We start from the raw sequence: 23738 nt of genomic DNA, 5'->3' as shown, positions 1-23738 counted from the left end.
AAACAAACTTCACTCTTGGAGGGTGCATGATGTGCACTGGGACCCAGGGGAAAAAGCAGTAACTTCATAGGAGCCTGGGCCAGACCTACCTGCTGGACTTGGAAGGACTCCTATAGAGGTAGGAGGTGGCTGTGACTCACTACAGGGACACTGATGGCAGAGTTACTAGTGAGTATTCATTGGCATGACCTACCCTAAGGGCCGCCATTTTGATGCCAAGACTGGGCCCCACCCAACAGCCCTTAGGCTTCAGTGCTGGGATGCCTCTGTCCAAACAACCAACAGGGTGAGAACACAGCCCCAGCCATCAGTAGACAAGCTGCTTAAAGTCTTCCTGAGCCACCTTTAAACACACCCCTTGACATGGCCCTGCTTACCAGAGGGAGAAGACACAGCTACACCCATGAGTGGGCAGGCACTAGTCCCCTCCACCAGGAAAAAATGCACAAATCCAGGAAGCACAGGGATTCCCATACAAGATAAATGCAAGGCAGAACATGCCGAGAGACATATTAAACTGACAAAAATAAAAGACAAAGAAAAAATATTAAAAGCAACAAGGGAAAAGAAACAAATAACCTTATGGAGTTCCCTTGTAGGTTATCAGCTGATTTTTCAGCAGAAACTCTGCAGGCCAGAAGGGAGTGACATGGAATATTTAAAGTGATGAAAAGGAAAAAACTATAACAAAGAATACTCTACCCTGTAAGGCTCTCATTCAGATTTGACAGAGAAATCGAAAGCTTTACAGTCAAGCAAAAGCTAAGAGAATTGAGTGCCACCAAACGCTAAAGGAACTTCACTAAGCAGAATAGAAAAGACCACAAGTGGAACCAAGAAAATTACGAATGGGAAAGCTCACTGGAAATGTCAAACATAAAGAAAAGGTAGGAAATCGTCCACACGTGAATCTGATATCAAAACCAAAAATCGTATGACAAGGAGAGTACAAATGCAGGATATTAGAAATGCATTCAAAATTAAGAGACCAGCAAATTTAAAAAATTTTGTATATATGATGTATAGACTGCTATATCAAAACCTCATGGGAACCACAAATCAAAAATCTACAATAGATACACACCCACAAAAGAAAATGTGATCCAAACACAACACTAAATATAGTCATCAAATCTCAAGAGAAGACAACAAAAGAGGAAGGGAAGAAAAAAGACCTACAAAAATAAAACAATTAACAAAATGGCAATATAAACATACCTTTTATTGGTGATTACCTTAATTGTAAATGGATTAAATGCTCCAACCAAAAGACATAGACTGGCTGAATGGATACAAAAACAAGACCTGTATATATGCTGTCTACAAGAGACCCACTTCAGACCTAGGGACACATACAGACTGAAAATGAGGGGATGGAAAAAGATATTCCATGCAAATGAAAATCAAAAGAAAGCTGGAGTAGCAATATTCATATCAGAGAAAATAGACTTTAAAATAAAGAATGTTATAAGAGACAAGGAAGGACAGTACATAATGATCAAGGGAGCAATCCAAGAAGAAGATAGAACAATTGTAAATATATATACACCCAGCATAGGAGCACCTCAATATACAAGGCAAATGCTAAAAGGAGAAAGCCACAGTAACACAATAATGGGCGGGGCTTTAACACCCCACTTGCATCAATGGACAGGTCATCCAGACAGAAAATCAATAAGGAAACATAGGCCTTAAATGACACATTAGAACAGATGGACTTAATTTATAGAACACTCCATCTGAAAGCAGCAGAATACACTTTCCTCTCAAGTGCACATGGAACATTCTCCAGGATAGATCACATCTTAGGCCACAAATCAAGCCTTGGTAAAATTTAAGAAAAATGACATATCAAGCATCTTTTCTGACCATGATGCTATGAGATTAGAAATCAAGTATAGGAAAAAAAAAGCACAAACACGTGGAGGTTAAAAAATATGTTATGAAGCAACCAATGGATCACTGAAGAAATCAAAGAGGAAATCAAAAAATACCTACAGAAAAATGACGACAATGAAAACATGACTACGCAAAACCTATGGGATGCAGCAAAAACAGATCTGAGAGGGAAGTTTATAGCAACACAATCTTACCTCAGGAAACAAGAAAAATCTCAAACAACCTAACCTTACACCTAAAGCAAGTACAGAAAGAAGAACAAACAAGAGTGAAAGTTAGTAGAAGCAAAGAAATCATAAGATCAGAGCAGAAATTAATGAAATAGAGGTGAAGAAAACATTGGAAAAGATCAATGAAACTAAAAGCTGGCTCTTGGAAAAGATAAAATTGATAAACCTTTAGCAAGACTCATCAAGAAAAAGAGGGAAAGGGCTCAAATCAATAGAATTAGAAATGAAAAAGGAGAAGTTAAAACTGACATCACAGAAATACAAATGATCATAAGAGACTCCACAAGCAACTATATGCCAATAAATGGACAACCTGGAAGAAATGGACAAATTCTTAGAAAGGTACAATCTCCCAAGTGTGAAGCGGGAAGAGATAGAAAATATGAACAGACCAACCACAAGCACTGAACTTGAAACTGTGATTAAAGAATTCCCAACAAACAAAAGTCCAGGTCCAGTTGTATTCACAGACAAATTCTATCAAACATTTAGGGGAGAATTAACACCTGTCCTTCTGAAACTCTACCATAAATTTGCAGAGGAAGGAATACCCCCAAGCTAATTCTGTGAGGCCACTATCACTCTGATACCAAAACCAGACAAAGATACCACAAAAAGGAAAATTACAGGCCAATATCACTGATGAACATAAATGCAAAAATACTCAACGAAGTACTAGCCAGCCAAATCCACAATACATTAAAAGGGTCATACACCATGATCAAGTGGTATTTATCCCAGGGATGCAAGGATTCTTCAGTATCTACAAATTAATCAGTGTGATACACCACATCAACAAATTGAAGAATGAAAACCATATGATCATCTCAATAGCTGCAGAAAATGCTTTTGACAAAATTTAATACTATTTATGATAAATAAAAAAACTCTCCAGAAAGTGGTCTTAGAGGGAACTTTCCTCAGCATAATAAAGGCCACGCATAATAAAGGCCACATATGACAAACCCACAGCTGACATCGTTCTCAATGGTGAAAAGCTGAAACCATTTCCTCTAAGATCAGGAACAAGACAAGAATGTCCACTCTCACCACTTTTATTCAACATAGTTTTTGGAAGTCCTAGCCAGGCAGTCAGAGAAGAAAAAGAAAGAAAAAAAATCCAATATGGAAAAGAAGTAAAGCTGTCATTGTTTTCAGATGACATGATACTGTACGTAGAAAATCCTAAAGATGCTACAAGAAAACTACTAGAGCTTGTCAGTGAATTTGGCAAAGTTGCAGGAAACAAAATAACACTCCAAAATCTGTAGCATGTCTACACACTAACAAACAATGAAGGATCAGAAAGACAAATTAAGGAAATAATCCCTTTTACTATCACATCAAAAAGAATAAAATACCTAGGAATAACCCTACCCAAGGAGGCAAAAGACTTGTACTCCAAAATTATAAGATGCAGATGACAAAAAATGAATAGTTCAATTAATCTACAATAAAGCAGGCAAGAATATACAGTGGAGAAAAGACAGTCTCTTGACAGCTACATGTAAAAAAATGATATTAGAACACTCCCTAACACAATACACAAAAATAAAATAAAAATGGATTAAAGACTTAAATGTAAGGCTAGATACTATAAAACTCTTAGAGGAAAACATAGGCAGAACACACTGTGACATAAATTGCAGGAATGTTTTATGATCTAATGAAAATAAAAACAAGTGGGACCTAATTCAACTTAAAAGCTTTTGCACAGCAAAGGAAACCATACACGAAATGACAACCCACAGAATGGGAGAAAATATTTGCAAACAATATGGCTGAAAAGGGACCAATCTCCAAAATATAGAAACAGCTCATGCAGTGCAATATTAAAAAAAAAACAACCAGATAAAAAAACTGGGCAGAATATCTAAATAGACATTTCTCCAAAGAAGACATACAGATGGCCAAAAAGCACATAAAAAGATGTTCAACATCGCTAATTATCAGGGAAATTCAAATCAAAACTTCAATGTGGTATCACCTCACACACATCAGAATGGCCATCATCAAAACGTTTACAAATAATAAATGCTGGAGAGGGTGTGGAGAAAAGGGAAGCCTCCTACACTGCTGGTGGGAAAGTAAATTGGTACAGCCACTATGGAGAACAGTATGGAGGTTCCTTGTGAAACTAAACATCTGATTCACCAATCCCACTCTTGGGCACATATCCAGACAAAACTCTAACTTGAAAAGATGCATGTACCCCAACGTTCATTGTAGCACTGTTTACAATAGCCAAGATATGGAATCAATTCAAATGTCCATCAACAGAGGAATGGATAAAGAAGATGTGGTACATATATACAATGGAATATTTGCCACAAAAAAGAATAAAATAATGCCATTTGCAGCAATATGGATGGACCTGGAGATTATCTCATACTAAGTGGAGGAAGTCAGACAGAGAATGACAAATATCATATGATATCGCTTATATGTAGAAACTAAAAATATTGATGCAAATGAACTTATTTATGAAACAGAAACAGACTTATAGACTGAGAAAACAAATTTATGGTTACCAAAGGGGTAACATGAGGGGGGAGGGATAAATTAGGAGGTTGGGATTAACACATACACACTACTATATATAAAATAATCAACTAGAACCTACTGTATAGCACAGGGAACTCTACTCAATACTCTGTAATAACCTATATGGGAAAAGAATTTGAAAAAGGATATATGTATATGTATAACTAAATCACCTTACTCTACACCTGAAACTAACACATTGTAAATCAACTATACTCCAATAAAAAATAAAAATTAAAAAAAGTATAAGGTGATGTAGGAAGTAATGATGTAGAAGTTGCACCAAGTTATCCTGAATATCTAGCTAATTAATGAAGGTGTCTAAGCTAAACAACAGCTTTTCCACATAGACAAAACAGCTTTATATTGGAAGACTCTAGGACTTTTATAACTAGAGAGGAGAAGTCAATGCCTGGTTTCAAAGGACAGGTTGACTCTCTTGTTAGGGGCTAATGCAGCTGGTGACTTCAAGTTGAAGCTCATGCTCTTCTACCATTCCCCAAATCCTAGGGCTCTTAAGAATTATGCTACATCTACTCTGCCTGTGATCTATAAATGGAACAACAAAGCCTGCATGAGAGCACATCTGTTTACAACATAGTTTACTAAATATTTTAAGCTCACTGTTGAGACCTTCTGCTCAAAAAAAAAAAGATTCCTTTCAGAATGTTATTGCTCATTGACAATGCACCTGGTCACCCAAGAGCTTTGATGGCGATGTATAATGAGATTAATGTTATTTTCATGCCTACTAATACAGCATCCATTCTGCAGCCCATGGATCAATGAGTAATTTTGACTTTCAAGTTTCATTATTTAAGAAATACATTTTGTAAGCCTATAAGGCCATAGACAGTGATTCCTACAATAGACCTGGGCAAAGGAAATTGAAAACATTCTGGAAAGATTCACCATTGTAGATGCCATTAAGAACGTTCATTCACGATCCATGGGAAGAGTTCAACATAACATTCTGAGTATGGAAGAAGTTGATTCCAATTCTCATGGATGACTATGAAGGTTTAAATACTTCTAGTAGAGAAAGTAACTGCAGATGTTGTGGAAATAGCAAGAGAACTAGAATTAGAAGGAGAGCCTGAAGATTTGACTAAATTGCTACAATCTCATGATAAAGCTTTAATGAATGAAGAGTTCCTTCTCATGGATGAGCAAAGAAAGTGGTTTCTCGAGATGGAATCTACTTCTGGTGGAAATGCTGTGAAGGTTTTTGAAATGATAACAAAGGACTGAAAATATTCCATAAACTTAGTTGATAAACCAGCAGCAGGATTTGAGATGGTCGACTCCAACTCTGAAAGAAATTCTGTGGGTAAAATGCTATTAAGCAGCATTGCACGCTACAGAGAAATCATAAAAGTCAATCAATGTGGCAAACTTCACCGTTGCCTTATTTTAAGAAACAGCCACTCCAGCCTTCAGCAACAACACCCTGACCAGTCAGCAGCTGTCAACACCAAGGCAAGACTCTCCATCAGCAAAAATATTATAACTCACTTAAGGTTCATATGATGGTTAGCATTTTTTAGCAATAAAATATTTGATATATACTTTTTTAGACTTAATTCTATTGCACATTTAATAGACTCCAGTGCAGTGTAAACATGATTTTTATATTCAATGAGAAACACAAAAATTTGTATGACTCACTTTATTTGCTTTATTGCTGTCGTCTGGAAGTGAACCTCCAGTATCTCTGAGGTATGCCCATAATTAGAAATGCAAATTGTTGTGCCTCGACCCAGACCTACTATATCAGAAAGTTTGAGGGGTAGAGTCAGTGAGGAAAGTCTCACAAGAGATTCTGTGCAAGAAAAAGTTTGAAAACCTCTGATGGAGAAGCAAAGTAACCAAGTCCACTGGGGAACGAGTATGGCATAACCCTCAAGCTCCTGCACTGAAAAGGCAGGGTTTGGAACTGCACAGGAATACGAAGTCAGGGGAATAAAAATGGAGCCTCGTTCTTCAAAGGACCCCTAGAGTACTGAAGGCAGAAGCAAAGAAAAGGAAACACAGGGACAGAGACCAAGACGGCAGAGTAAGAGGATGCCAAAGCCCCCATGAACACATCAAAAATACATCTACATGTGAAGCAGTTCTCAATGAAAACTAACTGGAGACTGGTAGAAATAATCTCTTACAACAAAGGTTGTAAGAAAGAGTCACACAGTGTCAGGTAGAAAGGGAAGAGAAGTTATAAGGTCAGTACCTGTTCCCATGGGAGGGTACTCAGAAGAGGCGGGGAATCCTCCCTGGGAGTGAGCAGTCAGAGCTATATATTGGGTGCCTCAGCCCTGGGGTCTGACAAGGGGAATACAAAGCCCGTGGGATGGTTGGACAGCCAGTGGAATTAACAGGAGGTCTGTAGGAAGTCTGCACTCCATTTGTGAGGAAGGTGCACATTCTTGGTTACTCCTGAAACAAGGTGAAAAGGGTGGATTGAAACTGTGCTGGATTCTGGCTGTTTCCTGCAACCACCCCAGTACATGCCCCAGCCTGAGTTGGGCACACTCTGGCCTCACTTGCTTCACAGTGCAGCTCCACACAGGGGTAAAGGCTCAGTTTTGAGGGACATAACTGGGTATAGGCAGGAACAGGGAGGGAGCAGCCAATAGTGGTGCTTACCAAGGCAGTACCTCGGAAGTGGTCCCAGACACCAGTGCTGGGACAGCCCGTCCCTAGACCCAGGCTGAGTGCTCACACCAGCCCCACCTGCCCTTTGGTGCAGCTCCACACTAGGATGAGGGCTAAAGCAGCTGAAGAGAGAGCTTAGTTGTGAAGGAAAAAGGCAGCTCAGTCCCAGTGCAGGATGTGAGCTGAGTGGGGGCAGTCATTTCTGGCCCCTATGGAGGCAGCACATCAGAAGAGGTCCTGGACTCTGACTGGGTCCAGAGGTACCACAGCCCATGCCTAGACCCACAGAGGGCACCTGCTCCAGCCCTTCTTGCTCCAGCATTGTTCTCCTCTGGAGTGAGGGTGCTGGTATTAGGAGGGGAAAGAGCATACACATAGAGGGAATGGAGCCAGCTCATACTCGAACCTCAGGGCTTCTGCTCCAGCAACTTGGGACTCGATCCCAGACCCAGTAGGGTGGTGCTGACCACTGAGCAGAGGAGAAGCCCTAGATCACACTTGGCTCTGGTCCTAGCAACTTCATCTCCAGACCCATATCCTACCAATGTGTTAGTTTCCAGCACATTCTGGTGAAACACATGACTCATGCTCATGTCAGATCCAGCTCTCCCACTAAAGCCCCTGGACACATGTAGACTGTATAGGGATGCTCTCACAGAAGGACACTCCTTCAAGACCCCAACAGGTAACTCTCTCACCTAATTTCATAGAGACAGAGAAAGTTAAGCAAAATGAGAAGACAAAGGAATTTGTTTAAACTGAAAGAATAAGAGGAAACCCCTTAAAAAAAAAACTAATAAAAGAGAGACAAGTAATTTACCAGATAAAGAGTTCAAAGCATAAATAACAAGAATGCTAACTGAAGTAGGGAAAAAAATAGATGAATAAAGTGAGGATTTTAACAAGGAACTAGAAAATATAAAGAGTCATTCAAAACCAAAGAATACAATAATTGAAATAAAAACCACACTATAAGGAATTAACATCAGACTAGGTGATACAGAAGAACTCACAGTGATCTGGAAGTAGAATAATGGAATTACCCAATCAGAACAGCAAAGAGAAAACAAATATAAAAAATAGAACAGTTTAAAGGACCTCTGAGACAATATCACATGTTCTGACATTCACATTATAAGGGTCCCAGAAGGAGAAGAGAGAGAAAGGGGTTGAAACTGTATTTGATGAAATCATGGCTGAAAACCTCCCAATCCTGAAGAAGGAAACAGATATTCAGGTATAGGAAGCACAGAGGGTTTCAAACAGATGAACCCAAACAGATCCACACTAAACATATCATAATTGAAATGGCAAAAGTTAAAAATAAAGGGGCAATTCTAAAGGCAGCAAGAGAAAAACAAACAGTCATATACAGGGGAACTACAATAAGGTTATCAGCTGATTTTTCTATATAAATATTGAATATACCATGTCACTCCCTTCTGGCCTGCAAAGTGCTGAAGGGGAAAAACCTGCAACCTAGGATACTCTACCTAGCAAGAGTATCATTTAGAATAGAAGGAGAGATAAAGAACTTCTTAGACATGCAAAACTACAAAAGTTCATTGACACTAAACCAACTTTAGAAAAAATGATAAAGTGTCTCTAAGTGGAAAAGAAAAGGCCATTACAAGAAGTAAGTTGATAGGAAAGGAAGCATCCCAATAGTAAAGGCAAACTTAGGTAAAGGCTGAGGATCAACCACTAAAATAAGCTAGTACAAAGATTAAAATACAATTAACAAATTGTAAAATCAACTGTATAATAATCAATAAAGGGACAAACATAAAGATGTAAAATGTGATATCAAAAATACAAAATGTGGGGAATAAAAAATGTAGATCTTTTAGAATATGTTTGAATTTAAATGACTACCTGTTTAAAACTAGTAAATATAAGTCAACATATATGAATCCCATGGTAACCACAAATCAAAAAGCTACCATCATTATACGAAACTAGAAAGGAACACACATATCACTATAAGAAAATCATCAAACTACAAGGAAAGAAACTAAACGAAGAAGGAAAAAATAGAGAATAACTACAAAATCAACCATCAACAAAATGGCAATAGGTACATATCTACCAATAATCATCACTTTAAATGTCAACTGACTAAATGCTCCAATGAAGTACATAGGGTGGCTGTTTGGATAAAAAAAACAAGACCCATTTCTGTTTACAGGAGACTCATTTCAGAGGTAGTAACACACACAGACTGAAATTCAGGGAATGAGAAAAGACATTTCATGCAAATGTAAATGACAAGAAAGCTAGGGTAACTACTCAGATCAAATAGACTACAACAAATCTATAACAAAAGACAAAGGGAATTATATAATAATGACGGGATCAATACAAGGAGAGTATAACATTCATTAATATATATGCATCTAATACAGGAGCACTAAATATATAAAGCAAATATTAACATACATAAAGTTAGAAATTGATAATGATACAATAATGAGTAGGGGACTTAACACCCCACTTACATCATGGACAGATCATCCAAACAAAAAAATCAATTAGGAATCAGTGGTCTTAAATGACATTAGACCACCTGGCCTCAATATTTATACATAGGACATCCCATCCAAAAACAGCAGAATACACACATTATATGTAAGTGCTGTGGAACATTCTCCAGGATGGATCATATACTAGGCCACAAACAAGACTCAACAAATTCAAGATACTAGAAATCAATTACCTGAAGAAAAATGGGCAAAGCGCAAACACGTGGAGACTAAACAACACGCTACTAAAAAACCAATGAGTCAATGAAGAAATTAAAGAGGAAATCACAAAATACCTTGATATAAGTGAAAATGGAAACACAGCTCTCAAAAATCCATGAAATGCAACATAAGCAGTCCTACAAGGGAAGTTTATAGCAATACAGGCTTACCTCAAGAAACAAGAAAAATCTCCAATAAACAACCTAACCTACCATCTAAAGGAATTAGAAAGAGAAGAACACACAAAGCCAGCAGAATGAAGAAAATGATAAAGTTCAGAGAGGAAATGAATAAAATAGAGACCAAACAAAATAATAGAAAAGATCAATTAAACCAAGAGATTTTTTTGAAATGATAAACAAAATTGACCTTTAGTCAGACTCATAAGAAAAAAAGAGTGAGGACCCAAATTAACAGGATAAGAAATAAAAGAGGAGAAATAACAATTGATATCACAGAGATACAAAAAATAATAATAAGAATGCTATGAACAGTTATATGCCAACAAATTGGACAACCTAGAAAAATGGACAAATTTCTAGAAACACAACCTTCAAAGACTGAATCAGGAAGAAACAGACAATGTGAATAGACTTATTACTAGTAGTATAATTGAATTTATTAAAAAAAAAAAAAAAAACTCCCAGCAAAGAAAAGTCCAGGACTGGATGGCTTCACAGGGGGAATTCTACCAAACATATAAAGAAGAACTAATACCTATCCTTTTTAAACTATTCCAAGAATTGAAGAGGAGGGAATACTTGCAAATTCACTCTATGAGGTCAGCATTACCTTGATACCAAAACCAGACAAAGACAGTACAAAAGAAGAAAATTACAAGCCAATATCTCTGATGAATATAGATGCAAAAAATTCTCAGCAAAACGATGATACATCATGATCAAGTACGATTTATTCCAGGGATGCAAGGATGGTTCAATACTTGAAAAATCGATGTGATACACCTCATTAACAAAAGGAAGGATAAAAATCACATGATCATCTCAGTAGATGTAGAAAGGCATTTAACAAAATTCAACATATATTCATGATAAAAACTCTCATCAAAGTTGGTACACAGGAAACATATCTCAACACAATGAAAGTCAATTATGACAAACACACAACTAAAATCATACTTAATGGTGAAAAGCTGAAAGCCTTTCCTCTAAATTCAGGAATAAGACAAGGATGCCCATTCTCACCACTTCCATTTTACATAATATTGTAAGTCCTAGACACAGCAATTAGACAAGGAAAATAAATAAAAGACATCCAAATTGGAAGGGAAGAAGTAAAACTGTCACTAGTTGCAGATGATAGGATACTATATATAAAAAACTCAAAAATCTCCATCAAAACACAATTAGAACTAATAAATGAATTCAGTAAATTTGCAGGATACAAGATTGATATACAGAAATCTGTTGCGTTTCTATACACTAATAATGAACTATCAGAAAGACAAAATTTAAAAAATCCCATTTGAAATTGTATCAAACAGAATAAAGTACCGAGGAATAAATTTAACCAAGGAGGTGAAAGACATATACTCTGAAAACTATAAAATGTTGAAGGAAATTGAAGAGGATAAAAAGAAATGGAATGATATTCTCTGTTCCTGCATTGGAAGAATTAATACAGTTAAAATACCCATTCTAGCCAAAGCAATATGGATTTAATGCAATTCCTATCAAAATACCCATGATATTTTTCACAGAACTAGAACAAATACTCCTAAAATTTATATGTAACTACAAAAGCCTCTCAATTGCCAAAGCAATCTTGTGGGGAAAAAAAAGAGTAAGAGCAAAGCTGGAGGTATCATACTCTCTAACTATACTAAAAAGCCACAGTAATCAAAAGAGCATGGTACTGGCACAAAAACAGACACATAGATCAATTGAACAGAATAGACAGCCCAGAAATAAACCCATGTACTTATGAACAATTAATCTATGGCAAAGGAGGCAAGAATATACAATGGGGAAAAGACAGCCTCTTTAAGAAGTGGTGCTGGGAAAACTGGAGAGCTACATGTCAAATAATGAAATTAAAACATTTCTTCACACCATATGCAAAAGCAAACTCAAAATGGATTAAAGACCTCAATGTCTTTAATAACCATAAAACTCCCAGAAGAAAATATAGGCAAAATATTCTCTGACATAAATCATAGCAATATATTTTTTTGACTCTGTCTCCGCAGGCAAAGGAAAAACAAAAGCAAAAAAAAAAAAAAATGAAATGGGACCTTTTGCACAGCAAAGGAAACCGTTGACAAAACAAAAAGATAACCTTGTAAATGGGAGAACAGGATAGAAAGCCCAGAAATAAACCCACACGCTTATGGTCAATTAATCTATGACAAAAGAGGTAAGAATATACAAAGGAGAAAAGACAGCTTCTTCAATAAGTGGTGCTGGGAAAACTGGACAGCTACATGTAAAAGAATGAAATTAGAACATTCTCTAACACCATACACAAAAATAAACTCAAAATGGATCAAAGACCTAAAAGAAAGGCCGGACACTATAAAACTCTCAGAGGCAAACATAGGAAGAACACTCTCTGACACAAATCACAGCAAGATCTTTTTGGATCCACCTCTTAGAGTAATGAAAATAAAAACAAAAATAAATAAGTGGGACCTAATTAAACTTAAAAGTTTCTGCACAGCAAAGGAAACCATAAACAAAATGAAAAGACAACCCACAGAATGGTAGAAAATATTTGCAAACAAAACAACCAACAAAGGATTAATCTCCAAAATATACAAACAGCTCATGCAGCTCTATGTTAAAAAAACAAAAAACCCAATCAAAAACTGGGCAGAATATCTAAATAGACATTTCTCCAAAGAAGGCATACAGATGGCCAAAAAGCACATGAAAAGATGTTCAACATCGCTAATTATCAGAGAAATACAAATCAAAACTGCAATGAGGTATCACTCCACACACATCAGAATGGCCATCATCAAAAAGTCCACAAACAGTAAATGCTGGAGAGGGTGTGGAGAAAAGGGGACGCTCTTGCACTGTTGGTGGGAATGTAAATTGGTACAACCACTGTGGAGAACAGTATGGAGGTTCCTTAAACAACTAAAAATAGAACTACCACATGATCTAGCATTCCCACTCCTGGTCATATATCTGGAGAAAACCATAATCTGAAAAGATACCTGCACCCCCAGTGTTCACTGCAGCACTACTTACAATAGTCAAGACATAGAAGCAACCTAAGTGTCCATTGACAGAGGAATAGATAAAGAAGATGTGATACATATATACAATGGAATATTACTCAGCCATAAAAAAAGAATGAAATAATGCCACTTGCAACAACATGGATGGACCTAGAGATGATCATACTGAGTGAAGTAAGTCACACACTCATATATCACTCATATGTGGAATCTAATTTTAAAAAAATGATACAAATGAACTTAGGTACAAAACAGAAACAGTCTTACAAATACCAAAAACAAACTTACGGTTACCAAAGGGGAAACATGGTGGGTGGGATAAATCAGGAGCTTGGGATGAACATACACAGACTACTATAAATAAGATAAATAACCAACAAGGACATATTATAGCACAGGGAACTCAATATTCTGTGATAACCTATAAGAGAAAAAAATCTAAAAATGAATGAATATATGTATATGTATAACTGAATCACTTTGCTGTATACCTGAAACTAACACAACACTGTAAATCAACTATACTCCAATAAAATTAAAAAACAAACAAAAAATCAAATCAGACCTAATTCAACTTAAAAGTTTTTGCACAGCAAAGGAAACCATTGACAAAACAAAAATATAAGCTAGTGAATGGGAGAAAATATCTGCAAATGTTATGACCAATAAGGGGTAATATGCAAAATACATAAACAGCTCATACAATTCAATTAAAAAAAAAACAATTTAACAATGGCAGAAGACCTGAATAGACATATTTCCAAAGAAGATATACAGATGGCCAACAGGCACATGGCAAAGATATTCACCATCACTAATCATCAGAGAAATGCAAATCAAAACCACCATGAGATATCACCTCACACCTGTTCAAATGGTTATAATCAAAAAGTCTATAAATGACTAATGTTGGCAAGGATGTGAAAAAAGGCAACCCTAGCACACTGTTGGTGGGAATGTAAATTGGTACAGCAACTATAGAACATCGTATAGAGGTTCCTCAAAAAACTAAAAATAGAACTACCATAGGATCCAGCAATTCCTTTCCTGGGTATATATCCAAAGAAAGTGAAAACACTAATTTGAAAAGACAGATGCACCCCGAAGTTCATAGCTGCATTATTTTTAGTAGCCAAGATACGGAAGCAACCTATGCATCCATCAACAGATGAATGGATAAAGAAATGTGATATGTATATACAAGGGACTATTACCTCAGTCATACACAAATAAAATGAAATTCTGCCATTTGCAACAACATGGATGGAGCTAGAGGGTATTATGCTTAGTGAAATAGGTCAGACAGATGCTCTATGTTATCACTTTTACGTGGAATCTGAAAAATAAAACAAATGAGTATAACAAAACCAAAACAGACTCACAGATATAGACAACAAACCAGTAGTTACCAGTGAGGAGAGGGAAGGGGGGGTTGTGTAACATAGGGGCAGGGGATTAAGAGATCCAAACTACTATGTATAAAATAAATAAGCAACAAGGATGTATTTTACAGCACAGGAAAATACAGCCATTATTTTATAATAACTTTAAATGGCATATAATGTATAAAATATTGAATCACTATTGTATAACTAAAACTAATACAATATTTTAAATCAACTATACCAGTAAAATATTATAACAAGACACATATAGTGTAACAACTCACATTTTTCCCTATGGATTCTCTACTACTAAATATTTCTAAGAACAAGAATTCCACACATACAGGAAAGTATTTGTTATTATTAACTGATAAATAAAAATGAACAAAAGTGGGAAAAAAAAGAAAGGGAAACACAACCTTAGGGCCTGCACAGCCAACTCCGGCCATCAAGAACACCCTAGACAGGAAGGTATTGATAATGGTGCTGGTTAAGTTCTGAGAGCAGAGCAGAGCAAAGCAAAGCATTTTTATGAGTAGCTGCAGGATTCTAGAAGTCTAAGATCTACCCTGGCCCCAGGCACAGGCTGACTCATCCCTCTTCTTCACTCTCGGAGTGAGTGCCATGCTGAGAATGGCAGGGCTATTTTACTGGCAGCTCCTTGCAGAGAGGGTTATTCTCTCCTTACCTGAAGGAAAAGCACGAAGCCTTTAGTTTCCCTACTGTGGCCACCTTCCTCAGTTTCTGGGCAAAGGCTTATACGAGGCCAGATCAAATGGCCGGTATTCCAGACAATTTCAAGGCAAAAAAATCTTCTAACACTTTACCCAACTTCCTTGTCACAGCTCTTTGGCCCTGACTTTAATATGAATGGTGGGTGACTGCTTATAATTTCTATTTCTCTACCCATCTCTGTAATTTCCAGAAAAACTCAAGACCTGGTTTTGCTCAGGTCCTCAGTATTATATTTACTTTCAGGATGAATGCTTTTCTTTTTAGTTTACCTTTCTTTTTAATTAAACAAAAATAACAACAAAACAGAAAAACAAAAACAAACCCCCTGAATGAAGCCCAGATATGAAATCTGGCCTTTATAGCTTTTCTCTTTCTCCCACTGGATTTTCCAGCTACTAATGATAGTAGTAGTAGTAGGTGAAGGTGTAGGTACAGGAGTAAATCGCAAATCCTGTCTCTTCACTTGAAACTGGCACCTCAATTCTTTCCACCCAGGAAAATGGGCAGCTAAGCTTCCAGCATGTCTCTCTGAAGCTTTTTTGTGCCTACATTATAAGAACACACATAGCCCCAGAGGCTGAGTGTCTGACATCATCATTCATCAGGGCCCATCATTTTACTTCTGTGTTAGCTCCCAAGTGATCCTACCTCTCTTGCTCTTTCAGGTTCTCACCTTTACTTTCCTGAACCTTTACTTCAGCCTAAGTGGTATCTCTCCATTTAGCCTTGATCTCCCCAGTCTGTCCATCATGCTGTCAATCAGACCACGATTAGGCCACACCAATCCTAAATGAAAAAATCTCTCGTGATCCTCAGCTGCTCACTTGCTCCTGATATTCTAATCTCAACATTCACTTCATATTTCCTTTAATATATATCGTTATGCTTCTGTTTCTTTGTTCTTGTTTTCCCTCTGTTTGGAATTCACCTTCCCCACACCTCTACTTGGATAAATTTCTCATCCTTTAATGTTTCCTTCAAAGTTCACCTACTCTGTGAAGTCATTCCCTATTGCTTTCTGCATCCTCCCAGAATATAGAGCATACTTCCCCTTCATATGTTCCCTCAACAAATAAATTGTTCATGACTCTACCATGGCATGACAGGTGGTTAACTGTGTATCCATTTCCCCATTCATCTCCATGATCTCCAATATAAATGTAACCACTCATACTAAAATGCTGCATTTCCTAGAAACTAATAAAGCTGAGACCACTCTGTCTTTCCATGTAGTACAGATAGAAAACAAAAATGTCTCCATAAGGCCCTGGACAGATTTATGAAAGGAAAAGCCACAGATGGGTATCTATGAAAAGAAATTGGGCTGTAACTAGGATTTAGGGATCAAGCCCAGCGAGAGAACCATTTTTCACTCTGGGTTTCTGCGATCTGGATAATGCTGGAGGAACGTGGGTTCCAAGCAATTCAGCAATTATTCTGTGCCTAATCAACTAAGGGGTCTAAAGGTGCACAAAATCATTGCCACTGTCAAGGAAGCACAGGGCATCTAAACAAAGCCCAAATCCATTTGCGCTAGCCTAGCTCTATCATTGAACTCCATTCAGCTGTGGACACGTTTCAAGGCCACTTCTGTCCATTGGCATGAAACATCAGCTAACCCGATGTACTGATTCTCAAGGGGGAAAGAACTTTTGACTTTGCTTCTTTCAACAGTATGCCTTGACCCTTTGTTGGCTTGTGTGATTCTGCTTGTGTGATTCTTTTTTCTTTGAATTTGAAACATCAAGGGCATGATTAAAAAGCTAGGACTTTGTATCTTAACCTTGATTTTACTCCTTAGCCTCTAAGATGATGCCATTATAATAGTTCACTTTGATGCTTAAGTACTGGAAATATTTCTTATCAAATCAGAATAGAATACTTACAACTGAAAATAATGGAAACAAACAAAGAGGATTGCAAATAAGTTCATGTTTTGAGGATGATCTACAGAATTTGATTCAGGGTTTCAGTTCAGCTCCTAAAGCCAGACCTCCTCCCCGCCCACGACCTCTTGGAAGCTATGCTATTAATGGGTAATTATTTTTTTAAAAAGACTTATGTAGAGAACTCTGCCCAGTACTTTATTCATAAAGGAGTGCAGTGGTGGTGGAGGTGCATTATAGTAACAAAATAAGAGGACAGGAATTGTTCCTTTCCTGTGGCAATGTCGGTCTGATTTCCAGAAGTCTTTGGAGGTACTTTAGGTGTCAAAGCAGAATAAGTCAACTTAGCCTGCTTGGATTATTAGCCCCACCAATTAATGAAGCTTTGGAAAATTCTTAATGATTGGTAAGTGCCCTGCTTTATCATGGACTTAAATAAAACAACAACTGAAAAATAAATTTTGGTTTCATACTCAACTAAAGTCCCTTGCCTGTTCCAGGTACTGGGGATCTAGAAAGCCTAAAAAGGATTTGGGGTCAGGTTGTGAGCCTCCTCAAAGGTTTAGAAAAACAATATTTTCTAGAAAAGAACTAGTAAAGGGATTCATCTTCATTTTGCTGGCTGAATGGAGACCTAATTACCAACCTCTTCCATAAGCCTTTCTCAACTATTCTAACCCACAACAAGCTTTTCCATCTCTCAAAAACTTTTGCTCTGGGAATTCCCTGGCAGTCCAGTGGTTAGGACTCTACGCTGTCACTGCGGAGGGCCCAGGTACCATTCCTGGTCAAGGAACTAATCCCACAAGCTGCGCGGCGTAGCCAAAAAACCCCAAAACTTTAGCTCTGAGTCAGTGCCACATGCTTAAATACTGTACTTAATAACTTGAAAACTTCTTGAGGGAATGTCCTACCCAGTCATTAACATAGTACTGAGTTGAGCATTGAGCTCAGCCAAGTTGGATTGACTGATTACTTAATTGGTTTTTATAAATGTCAACAGATGTCATCTGTAGAGGGTTACAGGACATGTAGCAAGATGAGAAAACTATAAAATTTGAGGCAAGTAGAATTCAAATCCCAGCTTACACATTTATATCTTGTGATATTAAGTGTACATTACTTCCCCTAAAACTTAGAAACTCAGTTTCTTCATCTTTCAGAGTTGTGCTATATTAAGTGGGACGCTGTTGTTAAATTACAGGATGCTTGGCATATAGGAGGTACTTAACAACTGGGGGCAATGGACCTAAGTTTAAATGTGGGGAACTATATTTATGTATAAGGGGGAAAATGGGTGTTATGGGCTAATGATCTAAACACCTGGTAAAAGAGTTTTCCTAAATAGGTGCCCCTAGGTCTGTTGCAGGTGTGACAGACTTGAAGGCAGGTGAATGAATTGGGGGACTTTTCAAGGTCCATTTCTACTGTGTTTCCAGGGAACACTCTTGAGTTTATCAGGAGACCAGCTCTCTACAAGGCTACTAAGCAAGTAATTTCTCCGAGTTCCCATGCCCGTAAGCCAAATATTAAACAATCCCATCCCAATGGGACATAAAAATACAATGTTAAGAGCTACAGGAAAGCAATATCAAAGGAAAATGAATAGGCAAGATCAACAAAAGAAGAAATAAAGCACAAGGAAATCAAACACTTCAATAGGCCCATTTTGCAAAGCATAAAGCAAAACTAGTTGATGACAGAATTTTGTTTTCAGAGCATTAAACTCACTTCCAAACAACTTAACGTAAGGAATAGCCCAGCACTGAGAACGACAAAGAAGACATCATTTGGCCAGACGGCCTCGTACTATCATTATTGTGTTCAGAATGTATCAGAAGCCCACCTGTCTCTGACCACTGCAAGCAAGTGTCTGAGCCTTGCTTTTCTGGATGATGTCACCAGAAGAGTGAGCAAGTTCGTGCAGGTGATCATTTCAGAGAAAGAGAAGTTTTAATCAGCAGGACTGTAGAAGTGAGGGTTGAGGGCTCATTAGAGCTCTCACCCAGCTGACCTTAAAGGCACTGCCAGCTCTCAGCGGAAGGACTAACATCGGCTTCTCTGCCCTGCTCCCCACCCCCACCCCCACCCCCCCGGGGTTCAGCAGTCTCTTTGCAACCCTATACCTCATTTTTCATTCCAAGCAGGTCTGCCTGCCACTCAGCAGCATCATTAGCTGTAGCTAGGATTAGAACAGAAGTCTTTTCAGGAATCACGGGAGACCCATGACTCAACCACCTGGGGGAAAGACATGGGGAGGGAGAGCAGAGGGGGAGGGAGAGAAAGAACAGTGACAATCTCCGTGGCACCACATTAGCCTCACCTTGCAGGAACAGACAGTACACCTGTCTTCTTTCAGAGTCCACACCTGCCCATTGTGCTTCAGTCCTCCTTCGTGGGGGCAGTCACCAGAGCAGGAGGGCCCAGAGGGACAGAGGCAGTCGAAGCCCCCTGCCAGGTTGATGCAGGCAGAATCATTCCAACAGGTATGAGTTCTTAAGGCACATTCATCAATGTCTGCAATGAAGAAAGCATGGAGCTTCAGAGTCCAGTCAAGATGATCATTAGAAAATAATCATCACTTAAAATAGCATTAGTTAACATTATTGAGTGTTTGCCTTGTGCCAAGTACTGTGCCAAGCTGTTCACATGCAGCTGAGGCTCATATAAGTTAAACAACATGTTCACTGTCAGATAGCTAATAAGTGGCCAGTCTGGGACTCAAACCCACAGCTGTCACAATCTAATTACTAAATTATCCAGGAGCAACTCTGAACTGCTTTTAGGATATTCTCAAGAACTATACCATCCAGAGGCCATAAATACTGCTAATTCGTTAACAGTATGGATACACCCATGGAGATCTGGGTCTTATAGAAAAAGTGTGAATAGATTAGCCACTAAGTAGGAAGGAGTGGGCAATTAGGGCAAAACGAGTGAGCAATTAGGGCAACCCTGAGCCAATTAGGCTGCCCCCAGATCCTGGGGCCAAGGTTGAGAGAAAAGGAAATAATTCTTGGAGGATGCCTTGCCTTATCAAAAACTCACCACCCTAATGGCTAGCAACATTTTTGCTCACACAAGAAAACATCTCAGAGGTACAGTTAGGATATGGCATGAATGCTGATGAAAGACACCATATATTTTGCTGTTTTTCATTGACAGCCAAGTATGGAAGGAAAACATAAATCCAGTAGCCCTCCCTGACATTCAGGGCTCTGGTGACCTTAACATCTCAAACACATAGCTGTCCAGCCCTGGTTTGAGTCCTTTCCCTGCAGACAATCTATTACTGCACAAGGCAGCCTATTCTATCTTTGAATAACTCTTTTAGAAACGTCTTCCTTTTGAATTATGGTTTTCTCAGGGTATATGCCCAGTAGTGGGATTGCTGGGTTGTATGGTAGTTCTGTTTTTAGTTTTTTAAGGAACCTCCACACCGTTCTCCATAGTGGATGTATCAATTTACATAATTCAAAAAGAGTCATGTACCACAATGTTCATTGCAGCTCTATTTACAATAGCCAGGACATGGAAGCACCCTAAGTGTCCATCAACAGATGAATGGATAAAGAAGATGTGGCACATATATACAATGGAATATTACTCAGCCTTAAAAAGAAATGAAATTGAGTTATTTGTGGTGAGGCGAATGGACCTAGCATCTGTCATACAGAGTGAGGTAAGTCAGAAAGAGAAAGACAAATACTGTATGCTAACACATATATATGGAATCTAAAAAAAAAAAAGAAAAAAAAAGGTTCTGATGAACCTAGGGGCAGGACAGGAATAAAGATGCAGACATAGAGAATGGACTTGAGGACACGGGGAGGGGGAAGGGTAAGCTGGGACAAAGTGAGAGAGTGGCATGGACATATATACACTACCAAATGTAAAATAGATAGCTAGTGGGAAGCAGCCGCATAGCATAGGGAGATCAGCTGGGTGCTCTGTGACCACCTAGAGGGGTGGGATAGGGAGGGTGGGAGGGAGATGCAAGAGGGAGGAGATATGGGGATATATGTATATGTATAGCTGATTCACTTTGTTATAAAGCAGAAACTAACACACCATTGTAAAGCAATTATACTCCAATAAAGATGTTAAAAAAAATGTCTTCCTTACATTGAAATAAAATATATTATCTAGTAACTTCTACTTAGGTACTAGTTCTGAGGTCACTCAAGCAAAGTCTACTTGATTTTTCTTATGACAATTTTTAAGGTATTTGAAAACATTAGCCATTTGTCTATCATGTCATTTGTCTTCTCCACTGATTAATCTACTGCCAAGTCCTTCAAATATCTTTCAGGTGACAATGTTGAGTTCAACACATTTTTACCGAAAGTCTGCCATGCACCAGGGTTCTTTGCACACTGGTACTATAAATGTTGGCAACGACTTATAAGACACTGTCCTCATGAAGGTGATAACGGAGGAACACAGCAGTATATATATATAACTGTTGGTAGGCTACTGAATGGTAGGCTTGACTCCTATGGTAGGTGAGAATAGGAACAGTATAAATTAACTTACTCTTCATCCTAAAATTCATGTTAAATATGTATAAAATTGTAGGCATTTGTTTAAGAATTATGGAACTAAATTACAGAAAAATAATTTAAGTGCCATTTCCCCCTAAAGTGCTCAAAGGCATAATATCAATTTTACTGCTAATATATATATATATATATATACACATATATATATATATTTATAATATACTATATACATAGTTTCAAAGTTTTTCAGCATTCTTTTTCACAAATCATGCCATATAATTGCAGGATAGGAATAGTTGTTTTCACCTTACAAAAGAAGAAACTAAGTTACAGAGATGGCTAAGTGGTCACACAGCTAGTACCTGTTAGAGCAAAGACTGTGTCCTGGGCCTTCTGAAAGGTCCACTGGAGTTCTTTCCACTACACTGTGCCAACTCAAGGTCTAAAGGCTTCTTTCAGCATACTAGAATATTCTGTGGTTTTATATACTTTCAACTAATTTGCCCTCTAGATATTGCAACTCATTTTCAAAGATAAAATATTACATGGATCCTCTTCAGTATTTTTAGCTGAAATTCTGAGAATGATACAATATGATTACTCAGTCAAAGTTTGGTAGAATTTAAAACTATTGTGACTTAAAAATAATGGAAACAAATGACCTATCTTCCCTTACTGACTGCATGCACTATATTGGTATAAAACTTGGTTTCACAGCCGTGGTACAAAGCAGAAGATGTTAAGGAATTCCAACAATATTTCTAAGACCTAGTTCATTATAAGATTTATTATTTTTGTCTTTGTTCTACCAATTGTAGGCTCAGTCAAGACATTTAGGTAATGAATAATTATTCCTCCTTTGAAAACTGTGGAAATGATCCCAAATTATGCTATCTAGATTCCAAGTCAACTACAATCATACCTCAATTACTTCCTCATTATTCCTGGTCAACACATAGACCATATGGTGCTCCCACCTAGAAGCCTCTCTTATCTTCCCAACCTTCTTCCTCTACTCCAATTCTTCCCAACAAAAAGTAGCATCGAATGCGGGAGTCAGGAGGTCACTCATGTTCGAAACTCTCCCACTTAATTGAGTGCTTACTATGTACCAGTCATTTTGCACATCACACTGTATGTCCTTGGTCACATTATTAAGTCTCTCTGACCCTCAGTTATCAGCTGTATAAAACCATACCCACCTAATCTATTGTCTTTTGAAAATAAAACCAGATAACATAATAAGTACTCAAAAATATTTGTTTCTTGATTTAATGAATGTGAATGATTAAGATCAAGTTCAAGCCCTACCTCCTCAGTTAAGCATCTCCCAATATGATGCCAGTTTATAGTAATTATTCACCTTCTCTGAACACTCATTGCAATGATAGTTGGTGGTACATGGCTTACTGTTTAGGTATATGGTATCTTGGAACAATACTAAAGTGGTATGTTTGCACTATTCTCACTCCTCAATTTTTGCTGAAAGTAACAAAACATTGTCTTGTACTTCTCTCATCACATTTATAATCTAGTTTGTATCTCTAGGAGATACAGATAGAGAGTAACTTGATGATAGCTAGCTAGGTGGCTCATCACATATATAATCATAAAAATAACATTCAGATTTCTTTGAACTCAGTTCAGGTTTTCATCCTTATCACCAGGACTATTGCATTAGTCTCCTATCTGGTCTCAACTGACTCCACACACTTCTCACTCTAATTCAGTGATTTTTTTGACTGTGGGCACAATGGAAATATTTGGAGATTGTGGGCAAAATATAAATATTTGGTGAGCCTTTTAAAAGTACTGGAGCCCAGGCTCACCACCACTAGAACTGGATTTAATTGACATAAATTAGGATCCAGACATCTGGGCTCTGTTCAGCCAGAGGAGAATCATTGCTCTACATACCCGCTACAGGGTAGTGGTGTTCTAAAAATCAAACCT

The 23738-nt window shown here is 37.8% G+C and overlaps 1 protein-coding gene across 3 annotated transcripts in view; it reads right to left on the bottom strand.

The window, feature by feature from the left end:
* The window catches only part of NELL1 (neural EGFL like 1), an 872742-nt gene that overhangs the window by 25029 nt on the left and 823975 nt on the right, over window positions 1–23738 (bottom strand). For all 3 annotated transcript variants that reach the window (XM_060017348.1, XM_060017349.1, XM_060017350.1), the window contains one exon: window positions 19607–19800. In XM_060017348.1, coding sequence (XP_059873331.1) covers window positions 19607–19800 — 194 coding nt within the window. The remainder of the gene's footprint in view (window positions 1–19606; window positions 19801–23738) is intronic.

The sequence above is a fragment of the Delphinus delphis genome, chromosome 8, assembly GCF_949987515.2.
Source record: "Delphinus delphis chromosome 8, mDelDel1.2, whole genome shotgun sequence".
Lineage (NCBI taxonomy): Eukaryota > Metazoa > Chordata > Mammalia > Artiodactyla > Delphinidae > Delphinus > Delphinus delphis.
This window is presented reverse-complemented; position numbering and strand designations above follow the sequence as displayed.